This window comes from Salmo trutta, chromosome 12, assembly GCF_901001165.1.
Source record: "Salmo trutta chromosome 12, fSalTru1.1, whole genome shotgun sequence".
Lineage (NCBI taxonomy): Eukaryota > Metazoa > Chordata > Actinopteri > Salmoniformes > Salmonidae > Salmo > Salmo trutta.
Genome location: NC_042968.1, coordinates 18,977,354 through 19,004,124, shown reverse-complemented (window position 1 = coordinate 19,004,124; position 26,771 = coordinate 18,977,354). Strand labels below are relative to the sequence as shown.

The following is a 26,771-nucleotide window of genomic DNA, read 5'->3' as shown; positions in this document are numbered from 1 at the left end:
TCTAGTAACCTTTCGGTTACAGGCCCAACGCTCTAACCACTAGGTCCCTCTGTCATAATAAGACAATACACAGCTCAGGACAGATAACATACACTGAGTGTAGAAAACATTAGGAACATCTTCCTAATATAGATTTGTACCACCCCTTTTTTCCCTCAGAACAGTCTCAATTTGTCTGGGCATAGATGCTACAGTGTCGAAAACGTTCCACAAGGATGCTGGCCCATGTTGACTCAAATGCTTCCTGCAGTTGTGTCAAGTTGGCTGGATGTCCTTTGGGTGGTGGACCATTCTTAATACACAGTGGAAACTGTTGAGCATGAAAAAACCCAGCAGCGTTGCAGTTCTTGACACAAACCGGTGCGCCTGGCTCCTACTACCATACCCCGTTCAAAGGCTCTTAAATATTTTGTCTTGCCCATTCCCCTCTGAATGGCACACATACACAATCCATGTCTCAATTGTCTCAAGGCTTAAAAATCCTTCTTTAACCGGTCTCCTCCCCTTCATCTACACTGATTGAAGTGGATTTAACAAGTGACATCAATAAGGGATCATAGCTTTCACCTGGATTCACCTGGTCAGTCTATGTCAGGAAAAGAGCAGGTGTTCATAATGTTTTGTACACTCAGTGTATATAACATAAGGATATAATATTTATCTTTTAGATGAATTTCTATTTCCTTGCTAAATAACCATTTGGTTGAATAATGCTTGTTGGCTTGTGTGGCCTATAAACTAGGGCGAATGGGTTGATTGACTTCTATTTGTTTTCAAATTGGATCCAATATGTTCTATAAATCTGTATGAAATCTGGGTCGAAAGACTTCCCTTGTTGGCCGTAAAGAGCCTATAACTAGAGCGTTGTTGGTTTTGGCACATAATGTACCGTATGTTTGTGCCATATCAAATTCCTCTACCAAGTAGAAGTCTCAGTAGTGATTCTGTCATATGATGCAGGTTGGCATTCACTAGCTAGCACAGCCACAAAGGCATAAAACCTTAACCCTAACCTTAACCACACTGCTAACCTTATGCCTAACCCTAACCTTAACCACACTGCTAACCTTATGCCTAACCCTAATCATAAATTAAGACTAAAAAGCTAATGTTTGTTGTGTTTTCATGAAATGTTACGACATATAATAAAGCCACTTTTGACTTTGCAGTTGGCCTATCTAATGGAAATCACTCAGCTCTGCTTCCAAGACAAGATTCATCCCAATAAATGTCAACCAGCACAAGACTGTTAACAGCTTGGGATGGCTTTGCCCCGTCCACTTAAACTTCAATTGATTCATTAGATTTTTTTGCCAAAAGAGCCATTTGGTTGGATAATGCTTGTACTGTACTTGTGTGGTTTGTAAACAAGGATGAATGGGTTGATTGACTTAGCAATTGGAGCCAATGTCTGTCTAATAAATCTCACAGAAATCTGGGTCATGTGTCTTGCTATGTAGGGCGAACTAAGGAAATGACACGGACAGATTTTGAACCCAAGAAGATGAGACCTTTCCTTCCCCTTATGAATCAAATGTTTTCACTTGCCAAGATGTTCCACCGGCCATTAACTGTCAAATAATCAAAATCTAACTGGAAAAGTTTTGCTGTACTTTCATAAGGAAACAGAGACTTGCATGAGAAGACTATTGTATTTAAGGTACTGTATTTCCACCTGGAATTCACTGGAGGCTGTTTTCTCTTGAAGGTACAGTTCTCTCCCCTGCGAGCTGCTCTGAGCCAAATGTGATCATCTTGCGTTGGCAGTGCTGGGCACTGAGATATGGTAGACAGCCGCCTGGCTAAATCAGGCCTTTCAACGAATCAGGCCTTTCTGCCAGTCTGGGTCAGGGGTTATAGCCAAACCCCGAGGTTGACCAAGACACGGTCTGAGGTAGAGGATGGTGTTTACGTCTGACATGGTCATGGTCATGGTATGGTAGGTCAAAGGAGGTTACAGACTCATGTTATTTATGTTACTCTAAAAACACCTGAATATAGTAGGGCTGAAACAGGATCATTTGTCATATCTGTTTTCTTGTATGAAGGTTGTTGTTTTGTAATGCTCATACATATACATGAATGTAAGTCACAGCTTAAAGTTTGCCACAAAAAAAGACAAAAACCTACATTAAAAACCATTATTATTCACCTTCTCCACCTTTCCAGGGACTAATTTGACCCTTCACTTCACTCCCGGTGAGACTCCACGTCTGGTATCCAGCTGTACTGCTAATGAGCCCAAACCACACCGTTTTAATACTCTGCCATATTTCACATTAAAGAAACTCCAGGGGCGCTGACCAAAACGGAATGCCTGTTTAGCTTGACGTAAACATACATGTTAATTGATTTTGGGAAAGATGAGTGTACATCGGAATACTTTATTCTACGTACTAAAGGGCACTTCTGCTCTATGTCCCATACAGAAAAGGCCGTGTTTCCTTTCCTATGAGTTCACCATAGCTATACTGTATAGTACAGTACCTGCCATAGAGCGCTTTCCATGAGTGGAAAAACCCTGTGCAGTGGACGGAGGCCTGCTGTGAAGAGTAGAGCTCAGCCTGTGTGGGTTTGTCCCTGTGGACTGTCTATGTGATCAGGTGCACAGAGGGCTCCCCCCACCACACACCACACTGTCTCTGCTGCCAAGAGGCTGTCGCCGCACAACTAGACTCCCCTCTTTATACTCCATTTCCACAGGTCTCTCGCTCTCTCTCTGTGTGTGGGTGTGTGTGTTTGTGTGGTAGTTTGTACGTGCAGACGTGTGTTTGTGTGAGGCAGGGAGTTTGGACGCCAAAGAGAGTTGACCCACTTCAGAGCTTTATTCTATACACACACATTCGTTACAGGGTCATCAACGTGCATCTGGAGACCTGCTGTATGAGCACTGTAAGGCAGAAGAACATGAAGACTATGTAAGTTAACCCAGTTCTGTTGATAAGGGATGGACTCATGATTCAACTGGTTTACCTTTATCTGATCATGAAGCTAAATCTGCAGTGTGGCCTACGAATAGCGGCATGACATCAGTGAATGAAGTTAATAGTGGGATACCTCCTCCACCATCACCACCATCTCATCAACACCTCCATCTTCACCTCCACCAGCCACAACCTACACAACCACCACCTCCACCACCATCACCACCACCCCCTTCACCTCCACCACCATCTTCATCTCCACCACCATCTCCACCACCACAACCTCCACCACCTCCACCACCATCACCTCCACCATCCCCTCCACCACCACCACCTCCATCACCTCCACCACCTCTACCACCACCACCTCTACCACTGCCTCCACCATCACCTCCACCACCTCTACCACCGCCACCACCTCCACCACCTCTACCACCGCCTCAACCACCTCTACCACCATCACCTCCACCACCTCCACCATCCCCTCCACCGCCACCACCACCTCCACCACCTCTACCACCGCTACATCACCTCTACCACCACCTCTACCACCTCCACCAACTCTACCACCGCCACATCACCTCTATCACTATCCACCATCACCTATACCACCGCCACCACCACCTCCACCACCTCTACCACTGCCACCACCACCTCTATCACCGCCACCATCACCTCCACCGCCACCATCACCTCCATCACCTCCACCACTGCCTCCATCACCTCCACCACCGCCACCACCATCTCTACCACCGCCACCATCACCTCCATCACCACCACCTCCACCACCTCCGCCACCACCACCTCCACCACCGCCACCATCACCTCCATCACCACCACCTCCGCCACCATCACCTCCGCCACCACCACCTCCACCACCACCTCTATCACCGCCACCATCACCTCCACCACCTCTACCACCGCCACCACCACCTCCACCACCACCACAACAGACTATCTATTGATAGAGTTTTCTCAGACTGCCTTGTGGATGACATGATGATGCACTCACAGTAGACAGTAGACTTTAAAAAAAGATGCTATCTAGAAACCTGAAAGGGTTCTTCGGCTGTCCCTATAAGAGAAACCTATGAAGAACACTTTTTGGTTCCAGGCAGAACACTTTTGGGTTCTACATAGAACCCTTTCCACAGATGGTTATCCTATGGGGGCAGCCAAAGAACCCTTTTGGAACACTTTTTCGAAGAGTGTACAGTGCATTCATAAGTGGGATAAATAGCCTGTTTAACCCCTTGCATTGTGGACATGTTGAAGAGTAAGTAAGGAAGAGGTCTGAACACACATCCCTGCCCTGTCCGATTAAACACAGCTGCTTGCCAACGTGTCCCCATGTCACCTCTCCTAGTTTGGCTCTATTATGTTCCCCCGGACAAATAAAAACAGGGACCGAGCCAGAATGCAGATTCCAGCAGCAGTCTTCATCTGATGCTAGACTGTGACGGACAGGTCAGTAATGCTTATAAACAAAATAAAGATGCACTCAGTGCCCTCTGTGGCATCTCGCCCCCAGAGTGAGAGATACTGATGCTCAGCCATGGACAGAGGATACTAGGGCCCCCCTCAAAGGCACGGGGGGGCACTTTAAAGGGGGGACAAAGCCCTCTGTGGTGACTGATGTTGCCGCCCCGCTCTCCTCTCCCTCCTCCAGACCCAGAGATGTGTATTAATGAGCGGGGATTACACTGAGGGGGCCAGACTGGTTCCCTCCTGTTTCCAACCACAATGCCCCGGTCAGGTCAGGATGATGAATGGTGACCACTAAAACACTGTGTTGCTCACTGTACACAAGATCCCATTCATTATCTGCTTAATGACAGGTCCAAACCACTGACTGAAAGCATCTAATGCCTACAAAAGACCTTTGTTTTATTGAAGCTTGGTTTTTAATAAAGATTTTGTCTGCAATTACACAAGTGGGGAGGGGGGAATTCCCCTGGGATTTCATTAAGTCTCAAACAATGTCTTTACAATGGGTAACCACTGACACAGGGCTCAGTGATGGTGCTGTCGCTTCACCCTCTGCTGTTACTCAGAAATGAAACCATGACCCAAGAAGCCACAATAAATCACAATAGCAAGGAACGTGTCGTCGTAAAGCAGGGAAAGGAAAAACATGAATACACGTGACAGAGTATATCATTATTTATTGTCACTAATACTACATCTATTATTATCATGCATCATTTGCCCACAATCCTCTAGTCTGTGCTCCATAATAGTGACATTTAGTCCCTAATGGAATTAGCAGAAATATTAAAGGAGCTTATTGTAGTTACAGTGTTTCTCAGTCAAGCTTGAGAACATTATAAAAGTCACCTCAGTACGTTAACTGAGGTGAGAGAAGATGACTGACATCTAACAGTACCCACTTGTCCTCTTACTCATGTAATGTTAATTAAAGTGGCTGTGAAACAAAGTCAAACCTTTTTTATATATTTTTCGAACTACACCAATTTGCCCATGGCAGCAGCCTGGCAGCGGCCTGTTCACTCTGAGCGCTACCGGTGGCCATCTCTCATTAAAAAGTTCCCTGATTGAAATGCAGGCCACGGAAAGAGAGGCCCTCTCCCTGGCTATATTTAGGCAGGCTGGTTTCCTGTCATAAATCCATAACACAGAGGAGACTGCTGTCGGTTAGCTAGCCTAGCACTACCTGAGAGAGCAGTAAAAACATCTGGATGGCTGACTGCTCTGCTCTGGCCTGACCAGAGAGAGAGAAAGAGGTGTTCTCTCTCTCTCTCTCTGGCTAAAGACTGGTGTTTACTGGCAGGAATATGGATGATTAATATCCTGTTATAACCTAAAAGCTTATTTTTTCGATTCATTCTGAATTTCTCCCCAATATGGCATCATGCGATCGGATGATGACTTGATAAAAAGTCCCACAAAAGAATACATGTACGGCTAGTAAATTAGAGTGCCAGAGCAGTACCACTGATGATTTTGACCTAAATGTGCCAATCACAACCAGAGGTTGTGTTGCCATGTTATCAGACTCTGGTAGCTAATTTTCGTCCTGGTTTGATATAGTTGGGCCTTCTCAGAGGGGGGTTGGGTTAGGGAGGGTGAGATGAAATGCCAGTGTGGAAAAAGCCTGAATCTGAAAGAGAGGGAGAGGGGAAGCTATTGATGCAATGGCTCAGCAGTGCTTAATTGAAGTCACGCAGCAGTAGGTCCTGCCCCACTGGCTTAGTGTTTGAAGTCCTGTGTCTGTGATGCTGTGCTCCCTGCCCTCCCAGGCGCCAGAGAAGCGCTGTCACACCGGCCAACTTTCTTTGATTCCATCTTGGTTTCTGGGGTTTTCAGTCGCCTGGCTACCAATAGCCTTATGCTCCACCCCTCTCATCCTCTTCCCTCACTCTCTCTTTCTCTTGTTTTCTTTATCCCTCCCTCTCTCTCTCTCTCTTTCTCTCTTTCTCTCTCTCTCTCTCCTTGTCTGTTTCTGTTTGTCTGTTTTCATCACTCTCTCCTAGTTTCTCCAGTCTCTCTTTCTCCCCCCCCCCCCGCCCCTGCACAGGCTCCTCTCCCATTGGCTAACTCTTTACTCTTCTGTCTCTGTGTTTACTGCTGTTACTGTGGGATGCAGAGGATTTGCCCACTCCTTCCCATGATTAGAAAATGAGACCCATCTTAATGATGCTCTTTCATTTTTAGAAAGGCGTCTTATGTCATTTGTATAGTATTTACATGGGGTTCAAATGTGTTATTTTTGGTGCATATAATGGTGTAATAACTTACTTTGTCATACCCCACAGTCTTTACGCCACAGATGTAAAGCATCTGCAGAGATTTCATAACTTAAGAGGTGGGTGTTTTGAGATGAATTGTTGCTGACTTGTTCGGGACAATGTTGATGTACAGGATCATCCTGTCTAGTGACACTCTGTTTTTCCACTGCTTCTGCACAGTCACTATCACTTGGCATCCCAGCTCAGTCAGAGTGCACTATAGTAGTAAGGCCTTGGATGTTTGTGATTCATGAATCAGCTGAAGGAGCTGCTAACCTATTGCACAACTGTTGTGCAGTACTAAATTGTGGGCCTGGTCCAAAATGTCGGGCTGGTCGTGGTTCCAAACGGCATTATACTAGACAGCTGGTCTGAGTTCTTGCAGGAGTGATTGACATAAAGAGTGTGTCTAGTTTTGAAGAACTGCTCCACATCCTGGCTTCTTGGAACAGGTTCTGGACTTTCCCTGAATCCAAATAACCCAGACCCTGTCTTAAGTAGAACCAGAACAGCGGGAGAGGACAGCCCAAGTGTCTGCTCTGGGTTTGATCTCCACTGTGATACATTGCAATGGGCTGAGGTGCTTTGCCACGTGCTGTTGGATTACGCATCCCTCCCGTCAGAACCTTCTGGCTCTGGTCTTTTCACACTGAAGAGCTGGGCTATTGACTGCTGAGCGTGATGGTTCACTTTAACACAGATCACTGTGCTGGCTGGCTGGCTGACTGGACAGATCAATAGACTCACTGCAGTCAGGGTGGGCCCCTGGGAGAAGAGGATATAGCAGTATAGTAGTAATGTTACTTTGCTGAACAGGAGGATCTGTCCTCTCCTCCTGCTGCTGAACAGTGACAATGAAACTTGAGGAGGAGAGGGGACCTATTAGGGCCTGTCTCCTGGGCCCTGTTTAAATGAATAGTCTTGTTTAATAGGCTGAGTGAGTGGATAACTAAGTGAGTGGATGTACTGCTCTATCTCTGGTCTGAGGGCTTCATCAGTGTAAGACATGAGTCATGTCTTCTCAATGGACTGAAAATGACCTGTTTCAGTGGAAGTAACACAGTAGATCGTGGGATTATCGGCCCCAAATAAGCATTTATTAGTTCACAAGATTGTGGTTTCCGTGTGTGTGTGTGTGTGTGTGTGTGCGTGTGTGTGTGTCTGAGAAAGTGACATAAGGGATGCTCGTTATGAAATCTTTCCAGTCATTGGTCATTGCTATTTCCCTAAATCCCATCCCTGTGGAAATAGTTGCGCTAACTCCTCAATCCTTCTTTTTCCCACTGGAGATTAATCCAGGTCCTCCCAAATAACTTCACTGGAGGTGAGGCGCAGAGCCAAGTCTGGAACAGCAGGAGGGTACGGGGGGGCTGACTATCTGTACAGGGCCTGGAGAGGAAAAGGAGAGGCAGGATTTGGGGCTTTGGGTCAGCAAGCTGAAAGACCCAGTTTGTGCCGTGTGGGCTGCCTGATGGTTTGATGTCTCCCTCTCTTTTTCCCAATAGGACGGGTTTGCGGACAGGGCTGAAGTGGTGTGGAAAAGCCCAGCTGTAACACACTGGGCAGGCAGGCAAGCATGCTGCATGGTCGGGGCTGAGGAGCCAGCTGGAAGAGAGAGAGCTTCTCTAAAACGTCTCCCAGCATGCTGAAAAGCGGCTTTTCTTCACCAGTCAACAGCCCAGTCCAGTCATGAAGGAAAATATGGCCATTTTCTTGAAGAAAAGCAGGGGAGTTTTTTTTCTGTAAAACACTAAATCCTAAGCACCTTTTACTGAGAAAATCGACATCCATCTAATAATTCACACCAACACTGATGTTTGCCGTGACTTGTTTTGAGAATTCTGTTTATACAGTTATGATGACCTACCTTGGTCTCAGTCTCAGTTATAGTCCCCAAATATTTTCTATAATCATTTAATTAGTTTACCATTAGTCATATTTTTGAGGACTTTGTACTTTCATATTGCCACTGTAAAACAATTTTACCAATAATTATGCACCATTCATTTGTAGCCTTAACTTTGAAGGGAACCAACATTCCCAATGCGCCCCTACAGTAGCTATGTTGTCCTCAGCAGCACCGTGTTAGGCCAGTCCAATGTCCTCCGTGGCTGCTAGCTACATCAACAAACGAATGGTTTATTATCGAAATGAATCATACTGAGTTATAGTGGCTGACTAGAGCACAGGCGTAACACATACATATTCTGTCGCTGAAATGTAAACCCCATGAAATGGCTGTTTCATGTTTCCTATTACAGCACATTGGGTAACAAGCGTAGATAGACATCAAATGGAACTAATATTATATAATATTGTATAAGCATGAATAGCACAGTCTTACAGGGTTTAATGTCAGCCCCAGGTGGGCATACAGGGTGGCATTGTGTGAGCGACTGACTTTGGCACTGCCACACATGGAGAGAGATTACCCATCAGCCATTAAGTGCTTCAATAATAACTCCTGTGTGTGCGTGTGCGTGTGTGTGTGCGCGTGTGTGTGCGCGTGTGTGTGCGTGTGTGTGTGCGTGTGTGTGTGTGTGTGTGTCTAACAGGTAAATAGGTCTTTTGAATGAGGGGTTAACTACCAATAAAGATCTGTTTAGATTATACCCCCTGTTGTAGTAACGGGTGCCGTTGTCCCCAGAGAGAAGTAGAAGATACTCTGTGCTCTATTTCTGTATTGATTTGGTATTTTGGGTCAGAAAATAAACACGCAGGCTGGGGGCGGTTAGGGAGCGGGCCTTTCGTTCTACTATTCCCCTCCCTCGGCTCTGATGAGTAATAATATCCCCTCTGAGCCCCTATCCTGTGCCCCCTCTTCATCATCATCCCTCTGACCAGGCCACTGTGCCCCCTCTCCATCATCATCCCTCTGACCAGGCCACTGTGCCCATTAACTTTAACTGGCATCCAGGGCCGGCCGTAGCCAAGACTTATGCCATGTTAATGATATCTGAGTGAGAGTGACTAACAAGGTCAATGGGGGCCCCCTGGAGGTCAGGGCTCCTGGGCACATGCCCTACATGCCCGGTTGGTATTTGGCCATGATTACTACAAGTTTAGAAAGCTGGCTAGACTATTTTACCAATCTACAATTGTTAGCTGACATGGCTAATGAGTGACTCTCAGTGACTGATGAACAAGAGGAAAACTGCTGATGCACAGCCACATTTCGAAATTCACCTTGTGTATTCTACTATTCTAACTCTCAACAAAAATATATATATATATTCACACAGTGGGTATAGAAAGTCACCACCCCCTTTCAAAACGTTCACCCTTTGTTGCCTAACAGCCTGAAATGAAAACCCATACAATTTGACTTTTTCCGGCTTTATTAACACACAGTAATCCACAATATCCAAGTGAAACTCTGAAAATTAATTAAAAGTAAAACAGTAAAATACCGTATTTGGATAAGTGAACACCCCCCTAGAATTGCAATTTTTAACTTGCTGAGGTATAACCAACCATCTTCCAGATCACAAATCAAGCTAATTTCTTAAATCTGTGATCAATTGTCATGACTTCGATTAGATCAGAATAAAACCAGTTGTTCATATAGGACTCCACTGCTTAGTAGTGCAATTCAAAGTAAATAATCCACTATGGGCGGAAATGTAGTTTCTTAAGCTCTACGAGATAAAGATTTCAAAGGCTTTGTCTATCCCATCGGAGCACAGTTACCACCATTATTAAGTGGTTAAGGTGTATGGCAACACCCAGACCCTGCATAGATCAGGCCGTCCCTCCAAACTGGATGACCGAGCGAGGAGGAGACTGATCAGAGAGGCTACCAAGAAGCCAATGGTGACTCTGAAGGAGCTTCAGACCTTTATGGCAAAGACTGGTCAATGTGTGCATGTGACTACAATATCACAAGCGCTCCACAAATCTGGCCTCTATGGGAGGGTTGCATGAAAAAAAACACTCCTCACAAAAAGCCACATCAAGTCTCATTTGAGCTTTTCCAAAAAGCACATTGTAGATTCCCGAGGCCAAGTGGAAAAGGTGCTGTTGATTCATTGTCATGTTGAAAAGTGAACCATTTTCCCATTTTCAACTTCCTGGCAGAGGGTTGCAGGTTCTCCTCAATAATCTGTTGGTATTTTACACTGTCCATTTTCCCTTCTATCCTGACAAGTGCTCCAGTCCCTGCTGAAGAGAAATACCCCCACAACATGGGAAAATGGTTCACTTTTCAACATGACAATGACCCAATACACACCATGCAATTTGATTGAGTTTGAACGATTCTGCAAGGAAGAACGGGCAAATAGTCTAGGTGTGCAAAGTTAGTAGAGACATTTTCAAAGAGACTCATGGCTGTAATAAAGGTGGTTCCACCAAGTATTAACTCAGGGGAGTTCACTTATCCAAATAGGGTATTTTGAAAGGGAGTGGTGACATTCTTTACCCACTGTATATAATGTTTTGGTCGGGGGCCACCTAGTGGCCAGGGGCCCTAAGCAACCGTTTAAGACACATGTTTAAGATCCTAAGCGACTGCTTAAGATGCAGATGCTGGCATCTGACCTGCAACCCCACTCCAGGTAGAGAGCACAGACTAGAGGTCAGCCTTTATAATATAATAGACATGCAAGACACATATATAATAGACACGCAAGAGACATAGCACTCAGACATACATTACAAACCAACCTGGAAAGCATAGCTTATAGATTACTTAACCATGTACCTTGGGGTCAATAGGTGTCCCTACTTCACACCGACATGCATACTTTCTCATGTACAGAGAGAGTTATGAAAATAACTCCAAAAACACCACTTCAAGTCTGGGTGAGGGAAGAGAAAGTCTCTAATAGATTTTCCTCCTTTCACCATTACTGTCTATACCCCATGCAATATCTGACCCTGGACAGTCAGTGAGTGACCCTGGATAACCTGCCAAGAGTTGGTAATCTCAGTCTGAGAAGGTTTGCCTCAAGTGCTCAAAGGGGAAGAGGAACAGTCAGATTTTCTGAACAGGCTTAGTGCGCCCTCTGCAGTTATGTTACATATCCTACACTCACAGTCCTCACAGTCATCACTGAATTCTTTTCTAACAGTATGTATGTAGCCTGTTACAAAGTACCACTTCACACATTAGGCCTACACCCCTACAGAATAAAACCTAACATCTATCCAAAACAAGAGACACACACCACATTTATTTTTCTTTTATTTCCTTTAAAAAATGAGTGACTTTAAAATGTTTAACAGTAAGAAGAGAAAGCATGGACTTTGATCCTGAAGATAGAAAACATGAAATTGTTCTTACTTCACCACTGCCACCTCGCTATCATTAATTAACATGCCAACACAACTCACCCAACCATGATCTAATAAAGATAACATACTATTGAGCTGTGGTCTTAATTGATTTGATGATTTTAATTGTCAGTGAATGGTTAACATAAAGAACAATTCCTGATCAATTATTAATTGTGTGCATCATATTCCCTGTGTGTAATGTGCATTGTGCAAAGGTGGATAAGGGAGAGGATTGGCTGGCTGAGTCAAAGTCCATTTTTGGTTACTAGTGTCCATGTAACAGCCTCTACTTCATGTTGTAATCATATAGTAGTACGGCCCGGATGCACCAACACCATGTCAGGGGTGGTAAACTCATTTTGCCCCAGGGGCCACATTCGGTCTTCAATGAGGTTCCGAGGGCTGCAATGGAAATGTGTTATATTTCCTCGCTGTGGTTATCAGGGAGCTGGACACAGTCAAGAAACTGCAGGTCCATTATCATTTTTTCCCCTAAAAAAAAACATTTTACTCAAACCAACCGTGGGCTGGATTGGATGTGTGTGTGTGCCTGCATGTTTAGACCATACAGCTTTTTTTCCTCCTCTCTGGTTGAGTAGCTGGTGCTGCTTGGTCTGCTTCTCAGAGGCAGGTGTGGACAGGAGCCATGGGCATGCTGTGGGCAGACTCTATGGGCATGTCTGCACCCTCCCCATGTCTGTACACCTCAGTGCCCGTCTGTGTGGGCACCAGAGGCACCACTGGCAGAGCTGTTGGAGAGAGACAGGCATCAGACTGGCATTACACACACTGAGACTGAAATTGCATGGCTTTTACTACAGGTCCATAACAGTACTCTTTCAGGACATTAAGTTACCGTTGGTGAGCTAATCCCCTTAAAAAAGACACTAAGGTGGTAATTATAGGAATATTAATGATGGGAGACAGACATCAACATCCCTCAGGTGAGCTCAGAGCTGTAGGGACTGAGCCTGACGACCAGGGCTGGTGAGAGGGCCTAGGTTCCTGTGACGTGAGGCTGGGTTAGAGGGCCTGAGACAAGGGGATCAGTCTGGGCCATGTGCCCCCTGTAGGGCCAGGCTGGCTCTGTGAGGGTGATAAAACACTGGGGACTGTGAGATCACTGTTTGTTATTCCTCTGTTTGACAGCGTGGGGGCATTACTCAGGTAGTCTCTTCCCACAGCTACCGTGGAGCACCATGAGGCTGGAGAGACAGACTATTACTTAGGAGGACCATGCTGCTTGGTGTTGTGAGGAGATCTCAGTGAAGCAAACCTGCTGACTCTGTCTGGGACACAGGCAGGAAACCAGCGTCTGAGGTTTCACGCACCTGCTGCACCGCTAAATACAGGTGTGTGTGTGTGTGTGTGTGTGTGTGTGTATAAAGGTGTCATACATGGTGATTATAATGTATTTGTTTGCTCTACAGTAGCTAGCTAAATGCATACTAGTACACAAAGTATATTGACTTGCCCATGGATGCATTTGTGGGTACTCACAGCTAGGGACAGGTAGGATGACTGATGTGAAGTTGCTAGGCAACCCGACATGGCCTCCTAGTAGGTCCTGAGACAAGGTGTGATCTTGCGGTTGGGGGAACGCCATTACATTTGAGATAGAATCTGAGGAGGACCAGAGAAGAGAATAGCTGTATACCACTACACTACTACACTGATCCAGTTACCATAACAGCTCAAAGGTTACCCTCATTACGAATACTCTCCAGTCAGTAATGAGAGCTCACCATGAAACAGTATGAAAACAACATAAGTGAAGACACAATGCACAGTGCACAGATTAGATTGTGGGAATTGAAAGTTGACCTATTTTAGGTTGAATTGTTATTGACCTCTGTTGTTGATCTGTAAGGAAACCCAGTGAAAGTTAGTGGTATTCAGTTTGAGGGTTTTTACTGTAAGTATCTCTCCTCTGGAGCGTACCGTGCCCTGTGCGTTGTCCACGGCCCCCAGTGGCCCCCTCCCCCAGCAGCATCTCCTGCAGCAGGCTGTCCACGCTGGGCTCCCCCAGGAGCCTGGCCAACTGTAGCGTCTCCACCATCTGCCAGGCCACACTTTGCAGGGGGGGCAGCATCAGCAGCAGCTCCCCAAAACGCCCCCGCTGCTCACAGGTGGCCTCGTCCAGCAGCACCTGGGCCTGGAAACGCAGCTGCCGCACTGTCTGAGGGGCCTCCAGCCCTGGGCAGTCTGAGAGACAGGGGGAGAGAGGTAGGGTTAATATTGCACTCAGAGAGAGAGAGAGAGTCATCAATCTACACACAATACCCCATAATGACAAAGCAAAAACAGGTATGTAGACATTTTTGCAAATGTATTAAAAATAAACAAATTAAATATCTCATTTACATCAGTATTCAGACCCTTTGCTATGAGACTCGAAATTGAGCTCAGGTGCATTCTGTTTCCGTTAATCATTCTTGAGATATTTCTACAAATTGATTGGAGTTCACCTGTGGTAAATTCAATTGATTGGACATGATTTGGAAAGGTATACACCTGTCTTTATAAGGTCCCACAGTTGACAGTGCATGTCAGAGCAAAAACCAAGCAAGGAATTGTCCGTAGCACTCTGAGACAGGATTGTGTCGAGGCACAGATCTGGGGAAGGGTACCAATAATGTTCTGCAGCATTGAAGGCACAGTGGAAACATCAAGACTCTTCCTAGAACTGTCCGCTCAGCCAAACTGAGCAATCGGGGGAGAAGGGCCTTGGTCAGGGAGGTGACCAAGAACCCGATGGTCACTCTGACAGAGCTCCAGAGTTCTTCTGTGGAGATGGGAGAACCTTCCAGAAGGACAACCATCTTTGCAGCACTCCACCAATCAGGCCTTTATGGTAGAGTGGCCAGACGGAAGCCACTCCTGACAGCCCGCTTGGAGTTTGCCAAAAAGCACCTAAAGGACTCTCAGACCATGAGAAACAAGATTCTCTGGGCTGATGAAACCAAGATCGAACTCTTTGGCCTGAATGCCAAGCGTCACATCCGGAGGAAACCTGGCACTATCCCTACGGTGAAGCATGGTGGTGGCAGCATCATGCTGTGGGGAGGTTTTTCAGCGGCAGGGACTGTGACACTAGTCAGGATCGAAGGAAAGATGAACGGAGCATTGTACAGTGAGATCCTTGATGAAAACCTGCTCCAGAGCTCTCAGGACCTCAGACTGGGGCGAAGGTTAACCTTCCAACAGGACAACAACCCTAAGCACACAGCCAAAAATACAGTTGTGCCAAGCTTGTAGTGTCATACCTAAGAAGACTTGAGGCTGTAATCGCTGCCAAAGGTGCTTCAACAAAGTACTGAGTACAGGGTCTGATACTTATGTAAATGTGATATTTCACTTTTTTATTTTGAATAAATTAGCAACAATTTCTAAAAACCTGTTTTTGCTTTGTCATTATGGGGTATTGTGTGTAGATTGATGAGGGAAAAACAATTGAATACATTTTATAACAAGGCTATAACGTAACAAAATGTTAGAAAAAGTCAAGGGGTCTGAATACTTTCCGAATGCACTGTATGTACGTGTAGGCAGGGATTAGGAGAAAGTGACTGGTAGGGATTAATAATAATAATAATAGTAAATAGTATGGCAGCAGCATAAGTGGTGGTGGGTGCGTGGTGGTGTGTGTGTATGTGAGTTTGTGTGTGGGTGCAAGAGTGTCAGTGTAGGCGCAATAGGTGGATATACATGTAAACAGGGCTGAAAAGTGACTGGAAGTAGGAACATATAAATACATGTGCTTATGGTAGTATTCTAATGGTAATATATAGTGTACTGTACATGTAAACAGGAGTAATGGTGACCAGTAGCAAGAGACATAGATAGATACTAATGGTAATAGCAATCAATAATCAATGAACAGCAGAGTAATGGTAGTAATAAATCTAATCAATACTCATTTTAGCAACAGCGTAGGTGTAAGGGGGAGCAGTAGTTGTTAGGTTGTTAGCCATTTAACAGTCTTATGGCCATGGGATGGAAACTGTTTAGGAGTCTTTTGGTTTGAGCCTTGATACAAAGGTATTGCCTGCCGGACAGGAGCATTGAGAACAGTCCATGTCTCGGGTGGCTGTAGTCTTTGGCAATTTTTCAGGCCTTTCTCAGAGACCGTGTGGCATGTACTGTCACACCCTGATCCGTTTCACCTGTCTTTGTGCTTGCTTCCACCCCCCTCCAGGTGTCGCCCATCTTCCTCATTATCCCCAATGTATTTATACCTGTGTTATCTGTTTGTCTGTTGCCAGTTTGTTATGTTCTTCCAGCCTACCAGCGTTTTTCCCCTTGCTCCTGTCTGTTTCTAGTTCCTGTTTTCTAGTTTTCCCGGTTTTGACCACTCTGCCTGCCATGACCCTGAGCATGCCTGCCTTTTCTGTACCTTGTCACACCACCCTGTATTATTGACCTCTGCCTGCCCTGACCCCGAGACTGCCTGCCGTTCTGTACCTTTTGGACTCTGAACTGGATTACTGACCTCCTCCCTGTAGGCTGTCTCATCAATGTTGGTGATCAGGCCTACCACCTTTGTGTCATCGGACAAACTTGATGATGGAGTTGGAGTCATGCGTGGCCACGCAATCATGGGAGAACAGGGAGTATAAGCACACCCCTGGGGGGCCCATGTGTTGAGGGTCTGTGTGGCGGGTTGAGTAACAGTGGTCTAGGACTTTAACGCCCCGAGTGGCGAAGGAGGCGTGTTGATAGAAGTTGGGCATCACTTGTCTTAGTGACGCGGAACTAAAATCACTGGCAACAAGAAAAGCAGCCTCCGGGTGCTTGGTATCTTGCTTGTTTATAGCCTTGCCAGCTTGTTGTTGTTGTTGTTGTTGTCCTGAGGTGGAATGTACCCTGAGTGTACAAAACAGTGTACAAAACTTTCCATGACATAGACGGACCAGGTGAATCCAGATGAAACGTATGATCCCCTATTGATGTCACTTGTTAAATTCACTTCAATCAATGTAGATGAAGGGAAGGGGGGGGGGGTGCAACTCAATATTAGTTCTTATTGTTTTGTACACTCAGTATATACAGCAGTCACGATAACACGATAACACAAAGAGCCCAGGGCAGATGAATCCAAGTTGAAGTTGAACTCTGAATTGAGGTTATTAACTGCCGATCTGATGTTCAAAAGATTTCGTCAATCATAGGAATTTAGAAACGCCAAAAGAATCACAAAATAGCAAAGTTGGGTCAGAGCACGCAAGACGGCAGCTATACAGTACGGCGCCATCTTCACATACAGTACACGAGAGACACTTACATGTACAGTATGCTTATACTGAGAGACAGAGTGAAGCCACTGTGAGACAAACAATTCCTACAACAGAGCACTGAGACAGAGAGAATGAATGGGAGATTAAGAGAGACAAATCCTCACGCTGCGGCCCTAGGAGAATAGAGAGAGATGGGATTGCTGTGGGGACATTATACAATATACTTCTTTACTAATTTAAATGCATTATGTGTAATAAACTAAGCAGAAATGATTAGAGAAAGGTTAGGTAAAGGTAGTAGGGCAGGGTCACACAGGACAGAGCTGAGCACACGTGCAGTGTGTTTATCTCTGTAGGTAGTCAGTCATCTGTGTCAGACTTGGCCTGATGCTGCTGTGCACTGCTGTGCCAGTTTGGCCAGTCAGTCTGTCAGACCGGTGGCCTGGCTCTGCTGTTGTAATCACCGCCTCAGGCCAACAGGCTGTAAAGTCCAGCAGCCAGTCACCTCTCCCTGCCAGGACCAGGACCTCGCCCAGATATTAATAGTTTCTCCCCAGAACACGATGAAACCTGTCCGCCAGGCCAGGACAAACCAACAGGGTGCCAAGGACAGAGCACAGAGAATAGAGAGAGTAGAGAGAGTAGAGAGAGTAGAGGGAGTAGAGAGAGTAGAGAGAGTAGAGGGAGTAGAGGGAGTAGAGAGAGTAGAGAGAGCAGAGAGAGTAGAGAGAGTAGAGAGAGCAGAGAGAGTAGAGAGAGTAGAGAGAGTAGAGAGAGTAGAGAGAGTTGAGACAGTCCCAGGAGAGAACAACTGGGAAATAAAAAGATTCCTGGCGAAAGTCTCTTCCTTTGTCTGAGGACAGAGGAGAGGTGAGAAGAGGTGAGGAGGGGGGAGGAGGGGCAGGGGGGTGGCTGGTGGCGACCAAAGGACTGACTGACCAGGACTGAAGAAGACTATGGTTTTAAGGCAGGCAAACTCGCTGTTGGTGATGTCCAGCTCTCTCAGAGGCTTGACCAGCTCCTCCAGGATCCGGGCAGCCACCCTGGACACCTCCACCTCAGCACCGCTCACTGGGATCACAAAGTAATTACCTGCAAACACAATCCACATATTAAATACTTACTTATGATATAAGTAAAGTAAAACTGTAAGTATAACTTTATACATTAGGTAAGTCTGCTTCCTTTATCAATATACACATATGGTAAAAGCAGCATAGCTAGTCGACATTACCAACATTGGGTAAATATTTGTTTTATTCTATAACAATGATGAGAGCACATCCCAGACTCAGCTGAAATCTATATATTTTACCCAGAAGGATAATGTCATTGTAAGGCAGGGAACGTTGAGCCACCCCTAGGATGAGGTGTTCAGCAGAGTGGGCTCGTAACAGGGATACCTGCACACAGACAAGACACAGCACAGAGACAACACACAGCAGCCATTACACAGACAGCCCTCCCTGCAACGTGAGTATTCCAACAGCTAGTGAACCAAAACCCAACACAAAGACAGCTGGGCTGAATGTGACCGCCTGCTTAGACAGGTGCAGCTCACATGTTCATACAGACACATTAAGTAGGATAACATCCATTGTTCCATACCCTGTCGTCAACGGGGAGGCTGCAGAACTCGGGGATGCGCTTGGCCCACTGCACCAGCAGGAGGAGCTGCTGCTTCATGGACTCACACACGTCCCCCACACGCGCTATCTTCTTGCTGTTGATGTCACAGCTCATAGGGGAGGTCAGGGCTGGAAACTGAGAGTGGCACACAATAATGAGAGGTTCCACATTGGCCCTAGGTGTCATTGTAATGTGAGAATGAAGAGAGGATTGCAGGAGATGGATGGGGCAGGGTGGAGGGGTGAGATGATGGGTGCTTGGACAATCGTGAAGGGCAGAGCAAGCAGAGGCAGGTAGGGTATTGGGTGGGGGAAAGGTCACTTCAGAGAATGGTGGTAATAGAGAATATAAGGGTGTAAGATGAGAAATGGATTTTGGATGTGTGTTGTTGGTGGGTCTGTCTCTGAAACAATGCTATTGGATGGTGATCAAAGCCCCTTCAGCACACATCTCACATTGAGGAGACATCGCATAAAAACTTGACCCAAATGGAAAACAGCCTGGCCAAATTTTGTGGTTCATTTGTCAATCATCCAATTAATTTCTGCCGCATTCCTTTCGCATGCAAAGAGGATATCTGGTTGTTATTATGTATTTGAAGCCAATTGAGCGCTGGCACACAATCCAAGCCCAGGCACTGCCATTAAATAGGACTGCTGTGATCAGATGTGAGTCTCTCTGGGTAATTTGGCAATTTCTAAGAAGTAACTGAATCCAGCCTGCAGCTAGAATCTCCAGGGGACGTTAATGGCCGGCTGTCTAAAGTGCAGCCTGTATCCTCTCCATCTCTAGCCCTGCCACTGCTGTGTTCCTGAGAAACAGATAAGGGTCTCTACTCTGGGCTGGATGGGAAATGGAAGCCTCTGGAGCACTTTGTGGCTGTGAATAGGGAGAAGTTTTATAGTGACAATCTCTTACCTGATGCATGCTGGCCTCTGCCTGTAGCAGTACGCTGATGGACAGAGTGCCCAGCCCCTGTCCCTCTCCTCTACGGCTGCTGATGCGGTCCCGCTCGTTCTGCACGGCTGGAAATAAAAGAGTAGGAGGGAGGGAGAGTCCGTGGATTTCTTGTGTTCACTGTTTTACTTGGACAAAGTATACTCAATGGAGGGGTAATGTTGTAATTACAGCATACACCTACACTGAACAGAAATCTAAACACAATACCTAAAGTGTTGGTCCCATGTTTCATGGTCTGAAATTAAAGATCCCAGAAATGTTCCATATGCACAAAAAGCTTATTTCTCTCAAATGTTGTGCACAAATTTGTTTACATCCCTGTTAGTGAGCATTTATCCTTTGCCAAGATAATCCATTCGCCTGACAGGTGTGGCATATCAAGAAGATGATTAAACGGCATGCTCATTACACAGGTGCACCTTGTGCTGAGGACAATAAAAGGCAACTTTAAAATGTGCAGTTTTATCACACAACACAATGCCACAGATGTCTCAAGTTTTGAGGGAGCGTGCAATTGGCATGCTGACTGCAGGAATGTCTACCAGAGCTGTTGCCAGATAATTTAATGTTAATTTCTCTACCATAAGGCACCTCCAACGTTGTTTTAGAGAATTTGGCAGTACGTCCAACTGGCCTCACAAACGCAGACCACGTGTATGGCGTCATGTGGGTGAGCGGTTTTCTGATGTCAACGTTATGAACAGAGTGTCCCATGATGGCGGTGGGGTTATGGTATGGGCAAGTATAAGGTATGGACAACGAACACAATTGCATGTTATTGATGGCAATTTGAATGCACAGTGATACCGTGACAAGATGCTGATGCCATTGTGAGGCAATTTTTATTTTAAGGTATCTGTAACCAACAGATGCATATATGTATTCCCAGTCATGTGAAATCCATAGATTAGGGCCTAATGAATTTATTTCAATTAACTGACTTCCTTATATGAATTGTAACTCAGTAAAATCTTTGAAATTGTTGTATCTTGCGTTACTAATTTTTGTTATACATTTAATTTTGACACTCATCTGTATTGAGACTATTTCAGAGCAAATTCAATTTCCAAATTCCCCATTGTATGAAAAGTAACATCTCTAATTTTGATTCTGATTCTGCCAACATATTAAACCTGACTATGTAATTAGGCAAAGGAAGGCATGACGGGAGTCAGTAGAGGGACAGTACAGGGCCTGATGATTGGGATTGTGTCTGACAGAGGAGACTGTCTCATAGTGACCTCTGTGCCTGTGTCATTACAATGGATGACCTCAGCCTGATTTCAGTCTGCTCCACAAAGTCAGACAACAAGCCCCAGTCTGAGAGCAATCAGTCACCACAGCTGACCTCTCAGCAGCCAATCAGGACCCTATTAATCAAACTGGAGCTGCAGAGACAGAGAGAGAGAGAGACCTCTGCCTTGGATACATGGCCGTGGGTGATGATGTCACAAATTAGTCCTCCATGGAGCATAAGTGAAGTGATAGATTGAAAGTGGCTGTGGACATTCAGCAAGGAGAATAGGAGGAGTACAATTAATGATCGTTGTCAAAAATGGTTTGTTAGAATTTGTTGTCTGGATTAATGTACAATTGAAACACATTAAACTAAAGGCTTGTACACATTTTCAAAATGGCATGTTCTGATATTTTGTGGCATAGTTTAGTTTTTTACTAAATGCTATGCTGAGTGGTCTGCAAAATTAATATGGCAAATGTTTGAATCTTTTTCCCTGACCATCACTAAGGGGGCTCAGCTCAGCTTCAGTTTCTCTCTTACGTAACATTCCTCTGGAATGAGGGCTCAGCAAAGAGAGGTTTTCTCTCTTGAAAAAGCCAGAACGAATATTTGCCCATGCTCTGCCATGTTAATTATTCATGTGATGGGCCATTCACGTATCCTCTAATCCCGTCTCTCTCTCCTGGTTATCTGCGGCAGCCAGTGGAAGATAAGGTCTACAGTGCACACTACAAACAGCCACTCACTCAGTATTGCTCAAGAGAGCGGCATGTTGATCTTGTTGCTTTCCCCCCACAGTAAGTGGTGCATACACTCTTAGAAAAAAGGGTTCCAAAAGGGTTTTTAGGCTGTCCCCATAGGAGAACCCTTTTTGGTTCCAGGTAGAACCCTTTTGGGTTCCATGTAGAGGGTTCTACCAGGAACCAAAACGTTTTCTTCAAAGGGTTCTCCTATGGGTAGCGCCAAAGAACCCTTTTAGGTTCTAGATACCCTGCACATCGACTCGGTACTGTTACCCCGTGTATTTATTCTTTGTGTTATTAGCTTTCTAATATTCTGTTGTTTATGAAGCATGTGACAAATAAAATTTGATTTGATTTGAGATAGCACCTTGTAGACCATACCCCACTCACTACCCCTGCCTGAGCCTCCACTACCCACCCCCGCCTGGCGTGCCTGCCAACCCCAATGCCCCCTTGGCGTTGGACATGGTTATGTAATGTGGGTAAATATTGTGATTTGTCAACGTGCATATATGCTTATGGCTTTAAGAACAAAATGCTGTGTGTGTATGTGCATGTGTGTGCTGGCAGGCATTAAAAATATATCTTTTTAATTAATAATGTGGAAATGAATTGTGTAATTACTTTGCAGTGTGGTGCCATACAGTATGTAACATCTATGTAATGATTAAACAACAAACCATCTCTCTCACCTTCCTTTCTCATGCCTGCTCGGAAACATTTCCGAAGCCTGCAGTAACGGCATTGGTTCCTCTTGTCTTTGTCCACAACACATTGTCTGCTGAACCTGCCGACCCACACACACACACACACACACACACACACACACACACACACACACACACACACACACAAAATTAGATAAACTTCAATACAAGACAACAGTTGTAAGATTCTGTAACACACATTCAGACACAAGTCTCACACTATGGTCTTCTGTAATTGTGATGGCGTCAGATCAGTGCTGCACAATTTCTGTGTTGTGGGCATACACATGTTCAGACAGGCTCCTATCACTTAGTTCCAGACATATAATCACCTTTCATTGAAACCTGCGAAATGACAACTCCTATAGTCCATACAGTGTGGTAAAATCGACTTCTCACATGTGAGAGAGTAAAACGCATCACACCATTGACTTGGAGTCTTCAATCACTGTATTAAGGTTATTGTCTCTTTGTCTGAACAAAACCCAGAGACTATGACACAGAAGTTGGCTTTCTATTCTTGGCCAATGCAACTCTCATACTTGCACTTGACAATGGATGTGGTTGAGAACTGTACCACCAGAAAAAGTAATCAGTTATTGAGATGGGGGTTGAACACTGTGAATGGAAGTACTTTACCAGAATTTCAGCTACATTTTTTTACCAGCTGCCCTAGTCATTGGCAGTAAATGTGTCTCTGTATTGTCATGTGGGTCGGAGGTGGACAATAGTGCGCCTAATAATAATTCCAATGATCTGCAGTTCTAACAGAACCTTAGTGGTATCTCAAATGACACCCTATTTCCCATTTAGTGCCTTATTGTTATGTCTCCGGTCAAAAGTAGCGCACTATATGGGGATCCAGCCTGGTCTCATAGACTAGACGTAACATAGTAATTGTAAATCCGGGACACTGAAATTAGTATGATACAGTATGTTACATTTGGCATGGTTACATAAGACCGATGGTTACTTAAAGTAGGGTGGTTGGTTGAGGTGGATGGGTGGGTGTATAACGCGAATGTCTAGCAACCCAAAGGTTGCGAGTTTGAATCTCATCACGAACAACTTTAGCATTTTAGCTAATTAGCAACTTTTCAACTAACTACTTTTTAGCTACTTTGCAACTACTTAGCATGTTAGCTAACTCTTCCCCTAACCCTTTTAGCTAACATTTCTACTAACCCTAACCTTCACCCTTTTAACCCTAGCCATTTAACCTAGTCCTAAACTTAACCTTAAACCTAACCACCAAGTTGAAATTGGCCCGTGCAACCGAAGGTTTAATATCAGCATAAACAGAAACCCTCTTAAACCTAACCACCAACCCCTAGCTTATGCTACTGTTAGCCACCTAGCCACCTAGCTAGAATCCATAACATCTCATATGTTTAGCAAATTCGTAACATATTGTACGTTTTTCAAATTGTAATTCGTAACATTTAATACTAAATGGGTGATGGATATCCACAAATGAATACATACCATACGAACCGAACCGTAACATATCATATTAAATGAAGTGTTGCGGATTTATTTACAGAATAATACGTAATGCTGTGAGAACAGGTTGGATCAGATAAAAAAATAGGGCACTATATTGGGAATAGGGTGTCATTTGAGATGTAGTCCTCTTTTTCAGTGACCTGTGTGGTGATGAGTCTCACCTGCAGGTGTAGGCGTGGTTCTTCCTGACGCTCCTCCTGAAGAAGCCCTTGCAGCCGTCGCAGCTGGAAGCACCGTAGTGTTTACCTGTGGCCCTGTCTGCACATATGGAACACACGCTCCCATTGGTCTGTGGCAGCAGAGGGGCAGGCTCCGGCATCATCAACTCTGTCAGTCAATCACAAGAAAATTATTGAGATTCATACACTACATTACACTGGAGGTCTGATGTGTAGCTACTGCATGTGTTGAATTGACTCTTGACACTTGGGGACAGACATGCGAGGATGTCTATTACTGATGACCTCAGGCTAACATTAGAAAGCTTTGGAGATGCACAATGGAATATTGGTCTTTTAGGACACGGTTCTACTTTTACAGAGGGGCCCCCATTGCTGACGAGTAAGTAAACATCTCCAAGCCTTGCTAATAAGCCCCAACAGCGTCTGCAGAGAGCGGATCACTCAGCTGAGAGATTGTCAACGCTGTGTGACGGCAGATAAGCACGATTACAGAGTGAATAATTAATCAACGCCATCATCAACTAAGGTGATTATTGAATCCCTGTTCATTCCACCTCTGTGAAGGGAAATAACCTTGTGCTGCACATAAAGAAGCACAACATTCAAAGGCAGAAATGTGTTAATTGTGCGCTTATAGGGCTGTAAGAACAATGGCAGAGTTGTGTTGATCCCCAGGTCTGATGAGGTTTGGAGGGGGTAATAAAAGCAGGGTTATAGGCAGAGATATCACTGGGGAATGTTGCTGCCAGACTCACAGGCCCTCAGAGGACCACTGCTGCTTATTACTCAGAGGAAGAGGAAACTCCCCATTTAATTAAAGCAGATTCAGGTCAGTGGCAAAGACAAAGTCCACTGGCTAATTTTACACTGGGAGCTCCGTTTTAATTCAATCTCCCTCAATGTTGCTCTAAATTGTGTCCTGTCAGTGTTCGATTGATGCAGGATTGTCTCTCTTAAAACCACTGACCGTCAAATATACTCTGTTGGTGTAGTGTTTGTGCAGCCCCCAGGCTGTAATGTATTTAAATTGCACACTTAGAGTTGGGAGACTGAGCAGCCAGGGATAACAATTTAACATGGAGAATGCTTTCTGTGGTCAAAGATCAGTTCGATTGAATTAAGAGATTAGAATACATCTGCCACACAGCTATCTGCCTTGGAGAGCAGTCTGCTGGTAAAGCATCTCCTTAAAAGTGCCAAAGAAAGGACCTGATTCAGCAGAACAGACTCCTAATGATGATAATGATAAGTTCAAGTTAGATTATAAGGGAAAGCAGAAGAGGAGGGAGGTCTTTAGATCCCTCTCAGTATTGTCGGGAGTAATGACCGTTGTATTCACAGCATTTTGTGGAATATCATTTTATCCATGAGAAAATGGTCTTACAAATTCCTGTGTGCAATGAGAGCTACATTGTAAAGCGCTGAGAGTACTTTTTAAAACCATGTTTTTCCAAGGGCACTGGGTCTCTTTTTGTAAGCCTGGTTTTCTTTCCAGCTGAATGGAAAGAACAGGTTTTAAAAAGTTACCAAGATCTACTCATGAATTTGAACTTATAAAAATGAATGGATATTCGATATTTTATATTATTTGAATGTCCTTTGAATATCATACAAAAACCCTCCCTCAAATGTCAGACCGGTGTTCTGGTATTGTTGTGCACCAGTGTATGAGTGAAGGAAAGACAGGTAAAGGTGTTATTATACCAGACGTACCTGTCTCTACAGGAAACACCCTGAGGTTGTCAAACTCCAGCATGGTGTAGGAGGGGTCAAGGGTGGTGCTGTAGTCTGTGGAGTCCAGATCCAGCACGTTCCCTGACAGCTTCATGGTTCTGGTCACTGCTTCAGGAGGCCACACTAGGCCCAAAACAAAAGTCTGATTTATATGAGCAAAGGAATCAGAACAGGCTGCTGCACGATCTTCCTCTTCAGTTCACCACTCTGTTACAAAATTAGCCACTTTTTCAGCACAATCACTTAATTCCTCTCTGTGTCTTCCTGATTGTCTAGCTCAGGTAAATCAATGTGTTGTCATTCTCTGTGACGCCGCTATTCCTCCACTCGGTCACAGGCCTCCAAAGTCCTGGTTCCTGTCCTGTGCTGATATTTTCCTTGGCCCAGTGAATCATGTGCACCTTTTAGATTCTTCCTTTTCTCATCCCAGTATTCCTGGCAGGCAGTTCTTACTCAGGTTGTATAACAGAACAAGTTATCCAGTATGTATTTAGCTGGTAGCTAATGTTCCAGATCAGTGTGACAGATGCCAAACAGCCTTCCAATGAGGGAAAGAGAGAGACACTGAGATTTGGCCCACTGTCTGTTTGCGACTCTTTTATCAGAGTAGAGTATAATAAAGGTGAGGGTTCAGATGGAGGCAGGTAAACATGACTCACTGGGAAGAGAAAAAACAGCCGATACAGTCAATGAGCTACGTTATCTTAATCACTTCTACGGCTGAGGAAAAAGGGCAACAAAAACTAAAGTATATGATCAGATCAAAGGTCATCATTACAGTGTGTTATCAGTTACTGCAGGTCAGTTGAGAATGGTATTTGAGTACCGCTGATCAATGTTTGATATTTGTAATTTCAGTAGACTTCTATGGACAAAAGATGCC

General features: G+C 44.9%; 1 protein-coding gene across 1 annotated transcript; it reads right to left on the bottom strand.

Moving 5' to 3' along the window:
* Positions 1-11,841: 11,841 nt before the first annotated feature.
* hnf4b (hepatic nuclear factor 4, beta) lies at positions 11,842-26,487 on the bottom strand. The gene is made up of 10 exons (XM_029767433.1): positions 25,868-26,487; positions 24,134-24,299; positions 22,452-22,546; positions 19,735-19,841; positions 18,796-18,951; positions 18,503-18,590; positions 18,127-18,279; positions 13,892-14,155; positions 13,451-13,573; positions 11,842-12,699 (listed from the first exon to the last, which is right to left on the bottom strand). Exons 1-10 carry the CDS (start codon positions 25,980-25,982, stop codon positions 12,572-12,574), a joined length of 1,395 nt encoding a protein of 464 aa, XP_029623293.1. The 5' UTR covers positions 25,983-26,487; the 3' UTR covers positions 11,842-12,571.
* Between the last annotated feature and the right edge of the window lie 284 nt (positions 26,488-26,771).

What these genes read in the sequence shown, in the direction of transcription:
- hnf4b (XM_029767433.1), bottom strand. Translation starts at nt 25,982, where the DNA reads ATGAAGCTGTCAGGGAACGTGCTGGATCTGGACTCCACAGACTACAGC. An exon ending in CAGAGGCCAGCATGCATCAG is followed by an intron (nt 18,952 to 19,734) that starts GTAAGAGATTGT and finishes TGCCACTCTCAG; the next exon opens with TTTCCAGCCCTGACCTCCCC. An exon ending in CATAGTCTTCTTCAGTCCTG is followed by an intron (nt 14,156 to 18,126) that starts GTCAGTCAGTCC and finishes CCTGTCTCTCAG; the next exon opens with ACTGCCCAGGGCTGGAGGCC.